The sequence below is a fragment of the Eleutherodactylus coqui genome, chromosome 12 (assembly GCF_035609145.1).
Source record: "Eleutherodactylus coqui strain aEleCoq1 chromosome 12, aEleCoq1.hap1, whole genome shotgun sequence".
NCBI lineage: Eukaryota > Metazoa > Chordata > Amphibia > Anura > Eleutherodactylidae > Eleutherodactylus > Eleutherodactylus coqui.
In genome coordinates, this window is record NC_089848.1 from 43,207,564 (window position 1) to 43,224,969 (window position 17,406).

General features: G+C 42.3%; 1 protein-coding gene across 2 annotated transcripts in view; it reads left to right on the plus strand.

Moving 5' to 3' along the window:
* Positions 1-16,475, plus strand: part of ZNRF2 (zinc and ring finger 2) — a 97,916-nt gene extending 81,441 nt beyond the window's left edge. The window contains exons 3-5 of one of the 2 annotated variants that reach the window (XM_066585592.1): positions 7,829-7,934; positions 9,029-9,109; positions 13,826-16,475. In XM_066585592.1, the coding sequence (XP_066441689.1) occupies positions 7,829-7,934; positions 9,029-9,086 (164 nt within the window). In that variant the 3' untranslated portion in view covers positions 9,087-9,109; positions 13,826-16,475. The remainder of the gene's footprint in view (positions 1-7,828; positions 7,935-9,028; positions 9,110-13,825) is intronic. The other variant, XM_066585594.1, reaches the window with a different exon arrangement.
* Positions 16,476-17,406: the final 931 nt, after the last annotated feature.

Genomic DNA, 17,406 nt, shown 5'->3' on the forward strand with positions numbered 1-17,406 from the left:
CGCTATACAAATGGCATCCGCACGCTACAATCATTCGTAGCACGTTGCACCAGTCACCTTGGCGCTTGCTAAGTCTCTACACATTAAGTCATGGTGTGTTTTTTTTTGTTTTTTTTTATTTATTTTTTTTTAAATCTTGGGTCATTTTAATGCTAGCAATCAATTTAAAGAAAACTTTATCATACCTTATAAGTCAGGCTATTTGTCAGCTTTACTGCTGCTGAAGCGTGGGTTCGCTGCGCCACTTTATGACTTCTCTCGCCAGTCCCATACTTGTGATCCCACCCTCAGAAGTGACATGTACACGTCCTGTACTCGTGTCCCCCATAGTTACCCCATTCACTTCCTAATCTGACACTCTGACCGCACAGAAGGCGCTGCAACTTCAGAGGCGACCTGCTCACCGCAATAGGGTCCCTCTGCATCGCTATTGAGACCCGGCTGAGCAGACAGAACATCACAATGGCGCATGCATGGCTGTCTAAGCACTTTTGCAATAAAGTAATTCTCTCGCAACAGCAGGTGGCGCAATACCAAGTTTATTAGTTGACTATTCAGTGAAATACAAACTATTTTCAGATTTTGGAGCTGGAGTTAAATAAAGGCAGTTGGTTCAATTTATGAAATAGTCTAAAACTAAAACAAAAACCCTCTTTCTTATAACAACGAATCAGAGCTCTGCTTTCATTCCTCAGTTCTTTTTGAAAATGAAAGCTGATCTGTGATTAGTTGCGATGGACAACTGACAATTTTTTTCTTTACGTTTTTATTAATCTGCTGCAGTATATTTTTCTGGGACAACCCCTTCCAACTCTACCATTCTATGATTTTAAACAGAATGGTGGAGTTGGAAGGGACCTCCAGGGTCATCGGGTCCAACCCCCTGCTCAGTGCAGGATTCACTAAATCATCCCAGACATGTCTGTCCAGCCTTTGTTTGAACACTTACATTGAAGGAGAACTCGCCACCTCCAGTGGTAACCTGTTCCACTCATTGATCACCCTCACCGGCAGAAAGTTTTTTTTTCTAATATCTAATTTGTGTCTCCTCCTTTTCAGTTTCATCTGATTGCTTCCAGTGTTTTGACATACCTCCCAAATCCTTTTTATTGCTTTTGGCCTCTTACAAGCCTCAATTCATTATTAGCTTTAGCTTTTCTGACACTTGCCCTACAGTTTCTGCAGACCGCATTATATTCTTCTTTAGATATTCCCCCTCTTTCCATTTGATAAACATATTTTTCTTCCTTTTTAACGTGTGTGCAAGTTCTGTGTTCATCCATCCTGGTCTCTTTAAATGCTTCCCATTCTTCCTTCTTTTAGGGATTGTTAACAACTGTGCTTTGAGAATCTCATTTCACAATATTTCCCAACCTTCTTGGACATTTCTGTCTTTAAGAACATTCAACCATTGGATTCTTCCTATCATCTTTGAGTTCATTGAAATCTGCTTTTCTGAAATCCAATCTTGAGGTCTGAGTTTCCTCAGGTCTTCCTCCCCTTTTTATCCAAAACTCAAGAATAGCATGATTACTGCCTCCTAAAGTCCCAGCCACCCGTACTTCCTCAACCATTTCTTCCCTGTTGGTAAGAATTAGGTCCTAGATAGCAGATCCCCTTGTTTTCTCTTCTACCTTTTGGAAGATAACGTCAGCAAGAGCGGATAAGAATTTGTTGGATCCATTACTTTTACCTGAGAGAGATTCCCAACAAATGCCGGGATAGTTAAAATCTCCCATAATCATTATGTCGTTCTTTAATAAAATTGCAAGAGGATGTAATCACAGGCTACATATCAGAGCCGGGCAAAACATGGTTGCTGTGAAACTAGAAAATCATTCCTGGCAATTGGATCTCTTCCTCCCATCTGGGTCTTTACATCTGCCACCAAATGAATGGAACTGGGCAAGACCTAGTCCAATCTGTGCTGCTGGAGGCAGTCGTGGACCTCTTGTAGAGCGGCTGGTAATGGCAGCACTATTCCTGATAGTCTCAGTAGTGATGCAGGAACGGGAAACCACATGATGCACTTCTTGCTACAGAATCTGATACAGCTCTGTTAACCAAAGCCAGAACTGAATACGAAAAGGAAGGAACTACATAAAGAAAACCGCTGATACAACTCAAGTCAGCTGCTGCTTACTAAACTACATCGGAATGGATGGGACTGTAGCCTTGGGGCGGCTTCAATGCAAGAAGCATGGGCGGATTCTGATTGCGGAATCCCCACAGAGGATCTGTGGCAAAACACAGCAATTAAATAGCATGCATTATCGATTTTCCTTCACACTCGCAGATACGAACTGCATATTCCTTGCGCAGAGGAAAAATCGCAGCATGCTCTATTTTCTCGCGGATTCTGTGCAGACGGCCCCAACTGAAGTCAATGGACGTCCATCCAACCTGCAGCCCATATGCAGCTAACATTGCGTATGCGCTGCGGGTACCTGAGTCATCGCCTAGTGGCTGCACGAGAGGTAAAAGTATTATAAAGTCGTTCGTCGTTCAGTTTCTGCTTGCATAAAAATGGAACGACTGATCGGCCCGTGTAAACAGGCAGTCATTGTGAACGACTACCTGTTTACTGTGAATAGAGGCAGGCGAGCCAAAAGCTATGATCATTCCTGTGTAAAAACACGAATGATTATTGTTGGGACAACCTGTGGGGCATCTGCATCCATCAGGTCATCCCTTGTTAACCCTTTCCAATTCAATTTTGGATTCAGGGTTTCCTAAATGGCTTTCTCTTTTTGCTGTTATACAACAGTGCCATCTGCTGGCTAAAGCCAGTGTGTGCACGCCAGAGAGGCTCCGACAGCGGAGTGGCTGGCAATAGATGGTAAGAATACCCTATCGGACGTCTTCTGACATTGGAGCTGTACAAGCTTCAGTCAGAATGTAGGGAGACGTCAGACAGTGGATTGGAAAGGGTTAAAGCACCTTTTAGGAAAGGCCATCTTTGTGTGATCAGTGGGCATTCTGTACCCCAGACCTGTTTCCGGCCCTTTTCTGTGGTCCGTCTAGTGAATTGTTTGTAAGATACTTGTAAACGTGTTTATACAACATTGTGAAGAGGCATTACCATCCTGATCCAATGTCCAGTATTTGTCTATGGCTGCATTCGCACAGTCCTAGTATGGCGTTGTGCAGGAACCGTATATTTAGACCCAAAACTGGATTGGGTTCCCTTGTGTAATCGGGAAAGCATTTCCAAAACCATTTACCAGGACGTCTTACAATTGTACCAAATGGGCTTTTGGTGATCATGTTAAAGAAAAATCTTGTGTCTGGCGACATCTAGTGGAGACTAAGAGCATGTACAGCATGCCACCATTCAGACATTTTTAGTGAGGACCTTTTAAAATACATTGTATTTTCTTATATCAATCCAAAGCGTACGCTTTCACGTCCAACCACCGTGCGGCCAAGAAGTGAAGAAAAGCAAGGTGGGCGTGGAAGTCGCACAGTTTTCCGATTGACTGTTTATTAACAATTAGCAATGATTTTTTTTAATGACCGTGCTTTTTTTCCCAGGTACCCCGTGCCGATTATTAGTAACAATTAAACAATCGCTTTTTAGTCCATTTGAATACAAGACGGACTGGCACGTCTGCTTGGTCTTTAGCTGCATTGTAGGCTGCTGCGTGGGACCCTGCCCCGGGCTATAAACTGTATTAGTGTAGAGCTGCAGGTCTGATACCTTCCATTCTGTGTAGTATTTTACACTAGAGTTTTTTAAAGTTATTGTCCCGCTGCGATGTAAGTGTTCAGCCAACCTACTGGGGCGGGGTCTGAGGTTTTTGGTTTTTTTTTGTTTCACAGTTTTCATTGAAAGCCAGCATAATTCGGACTGCAGTACTGGGAGCAGTGAAAGATTAAGTTAAGCAATGTACTTGGAAAGTTCTGCTATGTTCACATCTGCGCTGGAGCCACTTTGAGGCCACAGTTGCAGATATCGCATATAATGCTGGACAAAATAGCGCAGCGTGCTGCAGTATTCTGTCTACTATATTGCCGGAGGGCATTCCTGAAGCCTCACGGACCCCTATTGGGTGGACCCCTATATAAATGGGGTCATTATGGCCCAGTTTAGATCCAGCACTTCGTTTTTGCTGCTGTTCAGCTCCCTGGTTGAAGCTGAAGAACAGAAAGCAAAATCAGCAATGGTGTGAAATCAGCCTTTTTATGTAGACCATGAGCACCATATTAGTTATATGTCGACCCCCTGAGCAGCCCTATTGTGAGGGTCTTGTCTAGTCCGCATCTATAGTTGGAAGAATGAGTAAGGGAACCCTTTTGGAATTCTCTGGATTTTTGCCTTGGTTACTAATAAACCAATCAGACCAAAATTGAAGTCCTAATTTATCGACCAATACACCCGCCACAGAATCTGTCGGGTTAAAGTCAAGAATCTGACTCGTCCATTCCAAAATACACTGTTTTAATCAACGATTGCTGATATACTTGTGTACTTTGGGCCATTGTCTCATGCATTACCGGTCTTCTCTTCCTATTGGGGTACTGGACTGCTCCCCTGACATTCTCCTGTAAAATGTTTTGATACACCTCGGAAATCCTAGTTCCCTCAATGACCACAAGGTATCCGGCGCCAACTTATGATGCTACTTGCACCATTCTTAACTGTTGGAATTTAGCTTTTGCTGTGTATTGTGTTTTGGGGTAGAATATAGTTATGCATTTCTGCTGAAAAGATCAACTTTTGTCTGATCTGTCCATAGAGTATTTTCCCAGAAGCGTTGTGGAACATCCAGCAGATATTGGGCAAACTTGAGATGGACCTCAGTGGTTTTTGTTTTTTGTTCTCTTTTTATAGTAGTGGCTTCCTCTGTGGTGGACTTCCATTTACTATCATTTTTGTGCAATGTTTTTCTAAAAATGGACACAAACAGAGATTTTTGAAGTTTATACAGATTGCCGTAACTCTTCTGGTGTTACTTTTGGATATTCTCACCCCTTTCAGAATTGCCTGTTCTCTTGAAGTGATCTCAACAGAGTGGCCAATCCTAGGGAGAGTGGCAACAGTCCAGAGTTTTCTGAGCTTGTACATAATTTGTATCAAGGCTTGGTTCACACAAACCAATCTTTTTTCAGAAGAACCAATATGTCAGTAACCTGGCTTTGTATTGCTTTATGTAATGGGCAAAGCACCTGTGAAACTCTCACTTCCAATCTCTTCTCCATAATTGAAATGCCTTTTGCCAACTAGCTCTTGGAGAAATGATTAACTGCAGATGTTTACTGTGTTGTCAGTAGGATATGAACTGAACATCTGCTTTTATGTATGTTTTAGTTATATTGTGTTTGTCTGTTGTGACTCGGGATACTTTTACACGGGCCTATAGTCGATCAAGTAATCACTCAAAAGAACTAGCATCTGTCGTCCTGCGTAAACACTGGACCTAAAAGGCCAAGATTCGCTCACTTATCGGAGTCACTTGGCTGTTGGCTCACCTAAAAACAAAGCTACTGTTGGCCATTTAAACAGGCAGTCCTTCATCTATGTATGACTGTTTACTATGAATAGAGGTGGGTGACCGGAAGAGATCTTCGGCGCGCTCTGCCTCCATGCACTGAGCAATCATTGCTACTGTGTAAAAGCACAGGAGTGACCATCTGTGGGACAGCTGTCAGATGATTAAGCCCCTAAAGCCCCATTTACACAGGACGATTGTCACTCAGAATTCGCTCAAACGATGTCTTTTGAGTAATGATTGTTGCGTGTAAAAGCTACCATAATTAGCTTTTCAGCCATACGATGATTTTATGTTGAGTTTAAAATCCATTGTTCCGCCGGGCAGCTGATAGCAGGGACCACACACTGTGATTCTCCACAGGAATGTTGATAACATTGTTTTCAGCTGCAGTCCTGTGGCAGAACAAAGGGGCAGTATGCAGCTAACAGACCACCCGCTGTTATCTGCATATTGCTCAGGGAGGCTTATTTACATGCAAATGAATGTAATAAGCTACTAATGGGCATTAGTACCCATTAGAAACTTATGCAAAATTATCACTCAAACTGTCATTCTACCTATCTTTTGAACAAATTTTGAGCGATCATCTTTGCGTGTAAATGGGGCTGAACAGTTGTGCCATGTAAAAGTAACCTTAGATAGCAATCAGAACACTTTTTTTTATTAGTCATCAATGCAGAAATTCAAGCAATATTAGAGGATTCTTAAACCGATTTACACGCAAAGATAATCGCTCAAAATTTGTTCAAAAGATAGGCAGATTGACAGTTTGACCAATCATTTTGCCCATTAGTAGCTTATTAGCTTCATTTGCATGTAAATGAAGCTCCCTTCACTTTATGCAGACTTATCTGCATACAGCTCCATTGTTCTCCCACGGCACAGCAGCTGAAAACCATGTTATCAGCACTCTCGTGGAGAATCACAGCGTGCGGTCCCTGCTATCAGCTGGCCAGCTGAATGATGGTTTTTATGGTGAACTTTTAAATCATTGTTCGGCTGAAAAGTAAACGATGGTAGCATGTACAGGCAACGATTAGCGCTCAAAAGACATTGTTTGAACAAATTGTGAGCGATAATCGTTGCATGTAAATGGGCCTTAACTCTTTGCTTGTAACTGTGTGAAGACTTTCAGGGTACGATCACACGGGGGCGGAAATGCTGCACAATGTTTACAGCGATAAATTCAACTGCAAATTTTAGAGCCTTTCTGCATCCAAAAACTGAGCCCAGATCTGCGCCATCGCGATGCATCGGTGTGAATTCTAACTTAAAATCGACTGTGTCCCCACAGCTAATTTCAGCAGATAGACCACTCATCTCTGAAGTCTTTGCGCTGTCAGCACGCCCCACCACCCGGCAGCCTCTGGGGAGCATACCACCGCTAGTCAGCTGATGCAGCTTCCACATCACCTGACCAGCGGCCCGGCGCTCACCAATGGGGCGGATTTTGACTCTTTGTTGGATGTGAAAATGCTGCGGACTTTGCTTTGGACATTCCGCAGTGTTTCCGCCCCTCCTGGGAACATAGCTTTATGGTAATACTGCACTTGGTGATAAATGCAGGTTACTACCCATATCAGTTTTTTCCTCTCTGCATGCTAAATATGCAAATGTCAGTTTTACCTGAGCTAGTGTATGGAGACTGCGGGATGAAGTTAAGCAATGAGCAGTGATATTAATACTGTATTTCCCCCAAAAATGAGCCCTAGCCAGGTTTTTGGCCATTTTCAAGGAGGCTTGTAATAAAATATTAAATACATTACCTAGCAGGCACGGTCCGAATGCTTCCCGCTGGTCCGTCAATCAATGAAGCACTCGCTGAACCAACATGACGGCTGTGATTGGACAGCGAGCGCTGCTCTAGCCAATCAGTCATCACTTCCTGGAGGCGGGATTTATAAAGCCGCAACCAGGAAATGTTCTGTCAGCGGCCGAGGTGTGCAGAAACCCGGCGGAGCTACAGAACTTCGTAGGCGAGCGGGAAGGATCTCAAAGGCGCCAGCTAGAGAAGTATTAATAAAGACATCCCCTGAAAATAAGACCTTGTGCCTCTTTTGAGGCAAAAATTGATATGACTGGGTCTTATTTTCGGGGGAAACACCGTATCAACCATGGCACACATCACCGCAGCACCAGAGCATGCAGTGGGGAGGTAGTTATCAATATGGATGCATGACCGTTGGGGAAATACTATGGGTGCGAGTAAACTGGATAGGCATTCAATGGAAATAACCGTATCCTGTAGCGCTGCGGTACCCTGTGCATCACATGTCTGCTATTTACCATGAGGCCTGTATTCAGTGTTTGGGGTTTTTTTTCTTGTTTTTCAGAGGATGTTCTTGGTAAAGATGCCGGGGAATGTACAATATGTCTGGAAGACTTACAGCAAGGGGACACAATAGCAAGATTACCCTGTTTATGTATATACCACAAGGGGCAAGTATCCTATGTCTTTGTTATGTTGTCATTTGTATCCTATACAACGGTGTGAGGAAATCGTTCCTGGCGTCATCCGTACACGGATGGATGATGGTACGGACACTGGGATGGCACCACCAGCAAGGGGTGTCGGCTGTAATATACAAGGGGCACCATGCTGCATAGGCTGGGGCTAGCTGCCAAAAACTATTCCGGTAAAATCTGCGCTCCTAAAGCAAAATGGCGCTCCTTGTACCTTCTGAGCCCATCTGTGCGCCAGCAGTTTCCGACTACATATGGCATACTGCCGAAGTGGGGGGGGGGGGGGAGCACCTCCTAATCAGCCATGGAATTTCTCCCATTACCCCTTGTGAAAAAAAATTCTGCTAAATGCTTAAAGGGACTAATTTGCCATTTTCTAAAATTATAACCAGATAAACCTTTTCCAGTTCTTTGATTGTAGAATTGTTTTATTCTGGCCTCATGGGCCATTCACACACTAGATGGGAGGGGACCCACTGACTTGTATGGAGACTGTTCTAGATATATGACCAGTGCCATTCTATAGGGTGGCGGAGTAGTTGGTCACAGCTTATGGGATATTTTTAAAAACCGCAGAATCTGTTTCCATCAAAACGTACTACTTTGGTTAAATTAAAGGGATCCTCCAGGCAGACCCCACCGGGATACCCGGGATCAGAGCAGAAACCATTGCTCTGATTCCTGTGTAGTGGCCGGCACTTGTAATTGCAGGTGCAGCTCCTATTGCAATCAGTGGAACCCCACCCTGCAGTTATAAGCATCGCCCACTACACAGGAGTTGGAGCAGCGGCTTCCGCACCGGCCTGGGCTATCCTGGCAGGAGCTGCCTGGGAAACCCCTTTACACATACAAGTGATTTTCAAAATAGTTATTAAAGTTTTAAAAAGTCATCAACCTATATAAAGTGACAGGTCAGATTTGGAAAATGGGTCTGTGTCCATAGGGTGGAAGGGTTAAACAATAAATGAGAGCACATGGTAAACCCGAAGGGCTCCAGTCAGTCCTGATTAGACAGTTGTACATTGTCTTGGCTCTGACTGCATTCCTCTCCCTTCTCGTTCCTTTGACAGGTGTATAGATGAATGGTTTGAAGTAAACAGATCTTGTCCTGAGCACCCGTCAGACTAGACAGCGGTTATCGAGTATCATAGGTAAGTAACTTGGCCTTGACTCGTTGGCTCTGCTGCCATGACGGAAGGAATGGTAATTGGTGTATAAAGTAATTAGAAGGATCTGATCATTATTATAAAGACTACTATAGGCTGAGGGGTTTCCAAGAATAAGCATATCTTTAGCAGACCTGAACAAATCTTATTCCAGTCTAGAAGGGAATTCAGAATGTTAAGAGATGTCCAGAGAGGACCAGACCTGCCCCTAAACGTTTAGCATTCAGGGAACCAGGCCTTAGATGTTACATTCCCCTTGTAGTAACAGCAGTTCCTGAGGCCGGTCGGAGGTTCCGTTGCCGATGCATCTCAAAATACTGGAAGAAGCAGCGCTGCATGCACTACTTTTTCTTCCGTCCAAAAGCCGGGCAGTTTAGCAGAAACCGGACGGACCCCATTAGTCAATGTGGTCCATACGGCGCTGTGGAGTTACATGCTGAAAATGAGCCGCTTGGTTGCTGTGATTCCCATTTTTTGCTCCCCAAACGGAGCAGGAAAGTGGAACCCCTGAGCGTAGTTGTGTAGCCACCCAAGTAGGTAAATCCCAGTTCTCACTTATTCCACAAAGAACTTTTCACTGTAGTTGTACACAGAATATGTGCGAGGTAGATAATTTTCTCCATGTTACACCTTATATGGTGTCCTTTACATGCATTAAATGGCAGAGGTACAACAATATGTTAAAAGAAAACAAAAAAGTAACACAAACTTTTTCTTTTGAAACATTATATTGAGTCATGTTTAATTTTTTGTGTATTAGATTAGAAAACGATATCCTCACAATATGAAATTATTACATGCAGCAAAATGCATAATGTAGGTGCAAGGGACTGGGGGGGGCAAGGACTAAAGGGTTAAGTGGGAGTGAGCATAGTGGGGAATGGGTGGAGTTAGGAGAGGAAGTGGGAGGAGAGTCAGAAGAGAGGAAGAAGGAAGAGAGAGGACTACAGCAAAGGAGTACCACATGGAAGAAGAAGGAAAAAGGATTTAGAAGACACCCGTCCACCCACCCATGAGGGTTACTGGCAAGGTTTCTGTTATGGACAATGGAAGTATTGGGTTGTTTCGAAATTCGTCGCAGCTGGATTAGAGGCGAAGAGCTTTCCATGTTAGCTGCAGTATAGGTTGAGGAAGGTTACCAAGCCCGAAGGAGATCAGTGCTTACGAACGTCCGCGGTGTTTTTGCGGGTTCAATAAATCGGGATGGGTCATAGCATGGGAAGGGGTTATAGTTTTTTGAAGAGTTTTCAACTCGTTAATATGTTTTAAATGTTTTTAAAAAAAGCTGTGGTCTATCCCACGTTTTACCAGCAAGAAGTATTACGAGTTTGTAAGGGAGCGGGAAGGTTGGGGTATTTGCCCACAGTCTGCAGAATTGGTATGAGTTGCATTATAACATATTGATGACGTACACATTTTTTAATGCATAGTTTTGGGGTTTTTTTGCCTTTTGTTACCGTATATACCGGCGTATAAGACTACTTTTGAACCCCGAAAAATCTGCTCTGAAGTCGGGGGTCGTCTTATACGCCGGTAATACAAAAAAAAGAAAGTGTCAAAAAAAAAAAAAAAAAATGACTCACCTCCCCCGGCCTTCTGCGGCGCTGCTGCAGGATGTCGCTCCCTCCTGGTCCCCGGCAGAGCATTGCTTTCTGGACGCAGGGCTTGAAATCCCCGCCTCCAGAAAGCTAATACTGTGATTGGCTAACACACGCCATCAGCCAATCACAGCCATTCAATGACATCATTGAATCGCTGTGATTGGCTGAAGGCGCACGCCGGGGGAGGTGAGTAATGTTTTTTTTTTTTTTTTTTGCTCCACTGTATTCCCGGCGTATAAGGTGACAGTTGGGGGGTCGTCTTATACACCCCGTCGCCTTATACGCCCGAATATACGGTACCTTTTTTTTGTTCTGTGTAAAAAGAATAAATTTTTACTTTCTCAAGACACTCTTACAGATAAAATATGAGCGAGAGTCTTGTGAAAGGAATTCTTATAACACGGAAAAACAAAGGTAACAGGGAAACAGGAAAAAATGATGTACAAAATGGTATGAGTGGCATTACATCCTATTGATATACGCAATTTTTGATCATTTCATATTACGAAGATATCCTCTAATACACTAAAATTAAACACGACAACAATATAATGTTCTGAAAAAAAATTCTTCGATAGTCTCACGCGATGCGCATAGAACTCGTGCAAATATGAAGTCTATGCTTTTGAATGGATTCTTTCACATGAGCGATTCTCTTAGAACGCCTCGCCCATTGTTTTCAAGGAGACCTTTAAAGCCAACGCACGGCACTCACAATGTGATGTTCCCTATTGGAAACCCTTGCAAGCCTGGCTCAACCACATCCTTACTCACCTGGCAATGTATCATGCGTGCGAGGGTCCCAGCTTCACAGTGATGCCATGCGGTTTTAAAGAGGGCCTTATGTCTTATGAAAAAGGCACATTGGCAAGTGCAAAATCGCGCTTGCCTGTGTGAATGTCGCCTAAGGCTAGTTCCGCACGGGCGATCGCGATTTTGCCGCGAGAAAATCGTGTCTGTGTTCCCGCGATATTTGAGAGTTGGTGATTGTTTTCTTTTTAGAATAATCTCTCATTGCTGCGGTTTCCAATAAAAAATGTTATCACGTTTTATGCACTTTTTTTATCGTGAAAGTTAATAGGACTTGCTAATGTTAAAATCGCAGTTCACGTTGTTGCGGTGCGATTAAAAAAGGAGGCGCCGTAGAAAAACATGAGAGATTAAAAAAAAAAAAAAAAAAAAATCACAGAAAGATAGGACATGCTGTGATATATTTAATTTTTTTTAGTTTTTTGTTCACATCAGTTAAAACATTACAGATGTGGAGGAAACCATTAAAAATCATTGGCTTCATAAATCTGCATTTGTACTCGCATCGCGTGAAAATCGTCCAATAATGCCCATTAGTACTTAGCAGCTTCATTTGCGTACAAAAGAGCATTCAGATCTGCTTGCAGAACTTGGTCTAAGCTCTGCAATTAGCTCCATTGTTCCTGCATGGGCTGCTAAGAGAATACAATGTAATCAGCCGCTCCTGTGGAGAGAACCTCCTGCAGTCTAAACAATGGATTTTAAACTCTCCTAAAAATTATCGTTCAGACAAAAAGTAGCTGATGGTAGCATTTACACGCAACGAGTATCGCTCACAAGCCATCGTGGTAATGAATGTGGAGCGAAAACACTGTGCAACCAATTTTTAAACCATTTTCATAACCGAAAGTAATTGATATGCCTCCGTAAAATTAAAATCTGCTGATTACGCTGGTAAAACTGAATAATAGCGGCACGTCTCATTTTCAAGTGATTTAACCCCTTAGTTACCAAGCATTTTTATTTTTCATTTTAAAAAACCATAACTCCTTTATTTATCCATCGATGTCGCTGTATGAGGGCTTGCTGTTTTTTGCGGGACGAGTTGTATTTTTTATTGGTCCTATTTAATGTACCATATAATGTATAATGGCCGGAGCTCAGTGCACTGCTCCCAGATCTTACAGCCTCCTCCCCTGCAGAGAGAAGCGCCGTATATTGGCCAGCGTGAATACCCGGCTGATATACAGTCATCTGAATGCACCCTTATTCTACGGGTCAGTATGATTACTACGACACCAACCTTTTTTTTTTTTGTCTTTTTTTTGCTGTAGTACTTTGTATTCTTCTTTTTCAAGGACTTTTAATTAAAAATATATATATATTTTCTGCCGCCATCTTCTGCAAGCAATAGCATTCTTTATTTCTCAGTCACATAGTTGTGCTAGGGCTCATCTCTTGTGGGACGTCCTGTAGTTTGTGTTAGTACCATTGTGGAACACATATGACTTTTTTATGATTTTATTGTTGCATATTTTTCTTTGAGACAGAATGACAAAAAAAGCCTATTTCTGGCATTAATTTTTTTTTCGGACGACATTTATCGTGTGGGGTAAATAATGCGTTACTTTGATAGATCAGACTTTTACAAAGGCAACGATACCAAACATGTATTTTTGTTTTATGATTGATTCTTTTATTTAGTCTAACCAACTACCTGTAAAAACACAGCTCATTAGTTACAGCTTACTGGTGGATGATCTGCAGTGTTTCCGCCACGTGGAAGCATAACCCTATATGTTACATAAACCTACCCTTATAGTGTTCAGTCAGCACACAGTGTGTAACAGGGATTGTGAAATAGTTGCACGAATAATATATATATATATAATTTTTTTTAAGCAAGGTTACTGGCGAGCCAACTGGGTTATTGTATAGGTATATTTCTAGAACATACAACGCAATTGGATTACATCATTGCCCATAACTGGAAAACCTTATGTGGCAGAAAAAAAACGGATATCCTATTTGAATTCAGCGCACTAAAGTTTCTATAAGCCGCCAATCCGCTTATCTGTTACAAAAATTGTGTTGCACAATGTAATCGTTGCGTGTAAATGGGCCTTAAGGAATAGATAAGGCACAAATCTCCAGCTACTTTTCAGATCCTAATAAAAATCAACCCAATTAAGTAACGCTAAAGAAAACTCCTAGTTAGGACTCCTTCTTGGTCATATGTGGAGTGGCAGCCATTTTTTTTTCCTGTCCCCTACTTTTTAATCCCTTTTTTGCTTAGTAGACCTACTTCCTGTGTTTCTTAGAACTAACTTCTTATTGTCTTTCTTTGCAGTAGCTTTATTTCCCTGCTTGTAAGAAGAGATACCTAAGGAACAGGCTTCCATCTGCTGGGACTGTCCTGAGACGGGGCATTATAGGCCTCCCTGCCTTAGATCTTCATATTACTGGGAATCTAGATGCAGTGACGATGAAAGACGATGGATTTCCTCTGAAATCAGTGTGCCAAACGTCCCCGCTGTAAGGATGCACACAGGGATCTACAAAATGCTGCACATACTGTTAAAGAATACTCACTCGTGCCCCACCATTCCTAATAATGTAGGCCAAAGTTAACTCTCGTCCCTGCGTTCACTTCTTTTACATGTCTCAATGACCTACAGCCGGGAGACGAAGAAATAAATCAATCTGAAGAGCTTCACCTCCAGGATCTTGGGCTGAGACGAGAAAATTCTTTACAAGATTTTATTTTATCGTTAGTAATTTTCTTTTTAGATGCCAAAATCAAACAGTTTCTGGTTTTACGGTACAGATCCCTTTTTGTACTTCGACGAAACAAAAATGTGAAATTGTAAAAGTGTTTTTTTTTTTGCTCTAGTAGTATAGGACGTCCCATATCCATCATTTTCGTGTGTCTGTTCAGTGTCTACGTATGCAGACTGTCGCCAGAAGTCGATTTACCATACTAAAGCATATCTCTATCGATTAACCCTTTCATCTCCGAGCCACAACCTGCATCTGAGCGGTGATATTTTTGATTTTTTTTTTGTAAAACATTTTGAAATACAAGTCAGGGAACATAAGCCATCAAAGTGCCATTAAACATAAAGCAAGTTGGTATGTTTACATCAGTTAGTAAGATGTACAAAAGACAATGCCGTCGATGAAATATCTCAGTAGAGCTCGAATTGGATTCGGACAAGGCTACCCATAGAGACCTATGGAGAGATCGATGTAAGAGACGGGGCCAGCATACATGTGATACTAAATTGGTCATGACCAGAGATGAGTGTGGTGTAAACTGTTGGCCATCTTTAGAAACTCGCTAGGTCAAACATGTATGAGTAAATGCTTAGAAACTAATGGTTTAAAGACTTGATCCAATAGGACAACTCGTATCCCTATAGGGGTGCATGGATGAGGGGAGTCCACTGCTCGAGGCTCCTTTCTATTGACTATGACAGGGAGATTAAGAATGCATATGATTCTCCTCTTGTAAGTTTTACACTATTGTTCTACTTTAAAGGTGCGTTTAAAAGGAACGATAATCGTTCAAACGAGCGAAAGTGAATGAATCCTTCAGTCTAAACGTGAGTGAACGACGAATGAGAATCGTCCAGTTTCTGCAGGACTAAAAATCATTATTGGCTCATTCACTTATTCTATTTAAACACCGTTCATTCAGTGTTACATATAGGAACTCACCTCTTAGATGCTCTCCTTAAGGAGTGATGATACCCCTCTCGAATCACATAGGAATGGGAAACAGTGAACGACTCTCAACTATGATTTACCTGTCTAAACAAGCTGCACAAGTGTGAATGAGCTGGTCATGAAGTCACCAACTTGTGCAAAAGACAATCGTGCCAGCTAAAAGGAGCTTGAGAGTCCTTTCAACCTGCCGATTTCTCGTTTTAATGAGTCAACAACATCAGAGTTCGCTCAGGCTGCCTGCTTACACAAGCAGATACATCATTTGGCTCCAACGAGAAGTCGTTCATTCACTGTATGTGACTGATAACAACCGAACAATCTGTATTTAAACCAAACAATTAGTGAACGAGCCAATGATGATTTTTACGCCTGCATAAAATGTACGACAAACAAACAGCAAATGATTATTGCTTGATTGTTGGCTGCATTTACACTGAACGTTTACCTTCAAAATAATCGTTGAAACGAGTGAAAATGAACGGTAATTGTTGCGTGTAAAAAGATATGGTAGCTTCCAGATAGGATGATAGAAACTTAAAGGGGTTGTCCACCTCCTCACTACGGATGACCTATTCTTGGGATCGGTCACCAATAGTTGATCAGACAATGTATACTGGCTATCTGGTAATCATCTTCCCTCCTGCACACAGGGTTATTGAACTGTTGGGCAGCTAATTGGCAGACGAAGGGTTAATGAAGGGTTGAACAACCCCCCTTTAGGGAGCAGTGCTCTGCTGGAATGTTTTAAGTATGCTAGGTAACTAAAATCCAGGTGTTTTAGGTATACAGAAACGAAGTGGTTCAGTCTTTCAGTTGGTAGAAGAATACGTTGTATGGAAGATGTAGCGCTTCTATAGATACATATAACACAACATTCTAAGCCATAGCATTCAGATACGATATATACCAATATTTCCGGGTTTACACACGCTCCGTTGAAGAGGAACCATATTTAGCCGAAGACTTGCAGCTGATACCTGTCCGTGAGTCTTATGGGACCGGTCTAGTAGTAATGTTAATGTGCTACAGCTGCCACCTCATCTCCTTGGCTCAGGTTTAAGGTCACATACTGCCACAACGATTTTCTTTCTTTAGTCGCTAATATTTTAGAGCCTATGTTTGGTTTATAAAGCCATATTTCTTAAGGAAACCACCTACGGAAATGTGAGCGTATACGGTAGGTACCATTGTAGAGTCAGACATGGAAGCTCATCTGCTCAAAGTTTGGAGGACTTAAAAGTAGGATTATTATAATAAACATTAAAAAAGAACTTTATTTGCTGGCGAGTCATTCTAGTCTTGAACCAGCGGCCTGCATTGCAAACATGGAGTCTATTCTTATGTTGTTTTTGCTGATGTTAAGATCTGGGTTTTTGTGACAAATGGTTGCCATCACTGGTGCAGTAGTTTTGCACCACTAATATCGTCCATCGGACTACCTATGTGAACCCATTTCGGATATTGCCTCATACAGAAAAGTTCTATCTTACTTTTTGGTTGAGTGAGGGCGCATTCAGACGACCGTATATTGGCCGGGTATTCACGCCGGCCGATATACGGCATCTCTGTCTGCAGGGGGGGGGGAGCTGGAAGAGCCGGGAGCAGTGCTCTGAGCTCCCGCCCCCTCTCCGCCCCTCTGCACTATTTGCAATGAGGAGGTGGGATGGGGGTGGGGCTGTTTCCAGAATTAGCTCCGCCTTGCCCCGCCTCTCCTCATAGGAAATAGTGCAGGGGGGTGGAGAGGAGGCAGACAGGGGGCGGGAAACCCAGCCGATATACAGTCGTCTGAATGCGCCCTAAGATTGAACGTGGCTGCGTTAAGGTTTTTTTTTTTACCGTTAAGGGGTGTGGTCTAATAGCTGGAGGTGCAAAAACGATGTAAAGTAAAAAGAATCGCTTCTCGTTTAATCTCTAACATACCAGAGTTTGCGTGCTAATCTATGGAATAAGCTGTCCGTAGCCAATGAGCACGCTTTCTTTTCATATTACTTATGAAGTGCAGGTTAGCTATTCAATTCAGGGATGAAAGGGTTAATGTTGTTTTTATGTCCTATGTGTTACAGGTTCTAAATAACAAAAAATTGAACACACCATAATATTGCAGCTATGCAATTTTTTTTTTTTTTAGAAATAAAAGTTCGTTTTTTTAAAAAGTGGTAAATTTTAATTTTACGGGTAATTATTATTGGCCATTATGGTACA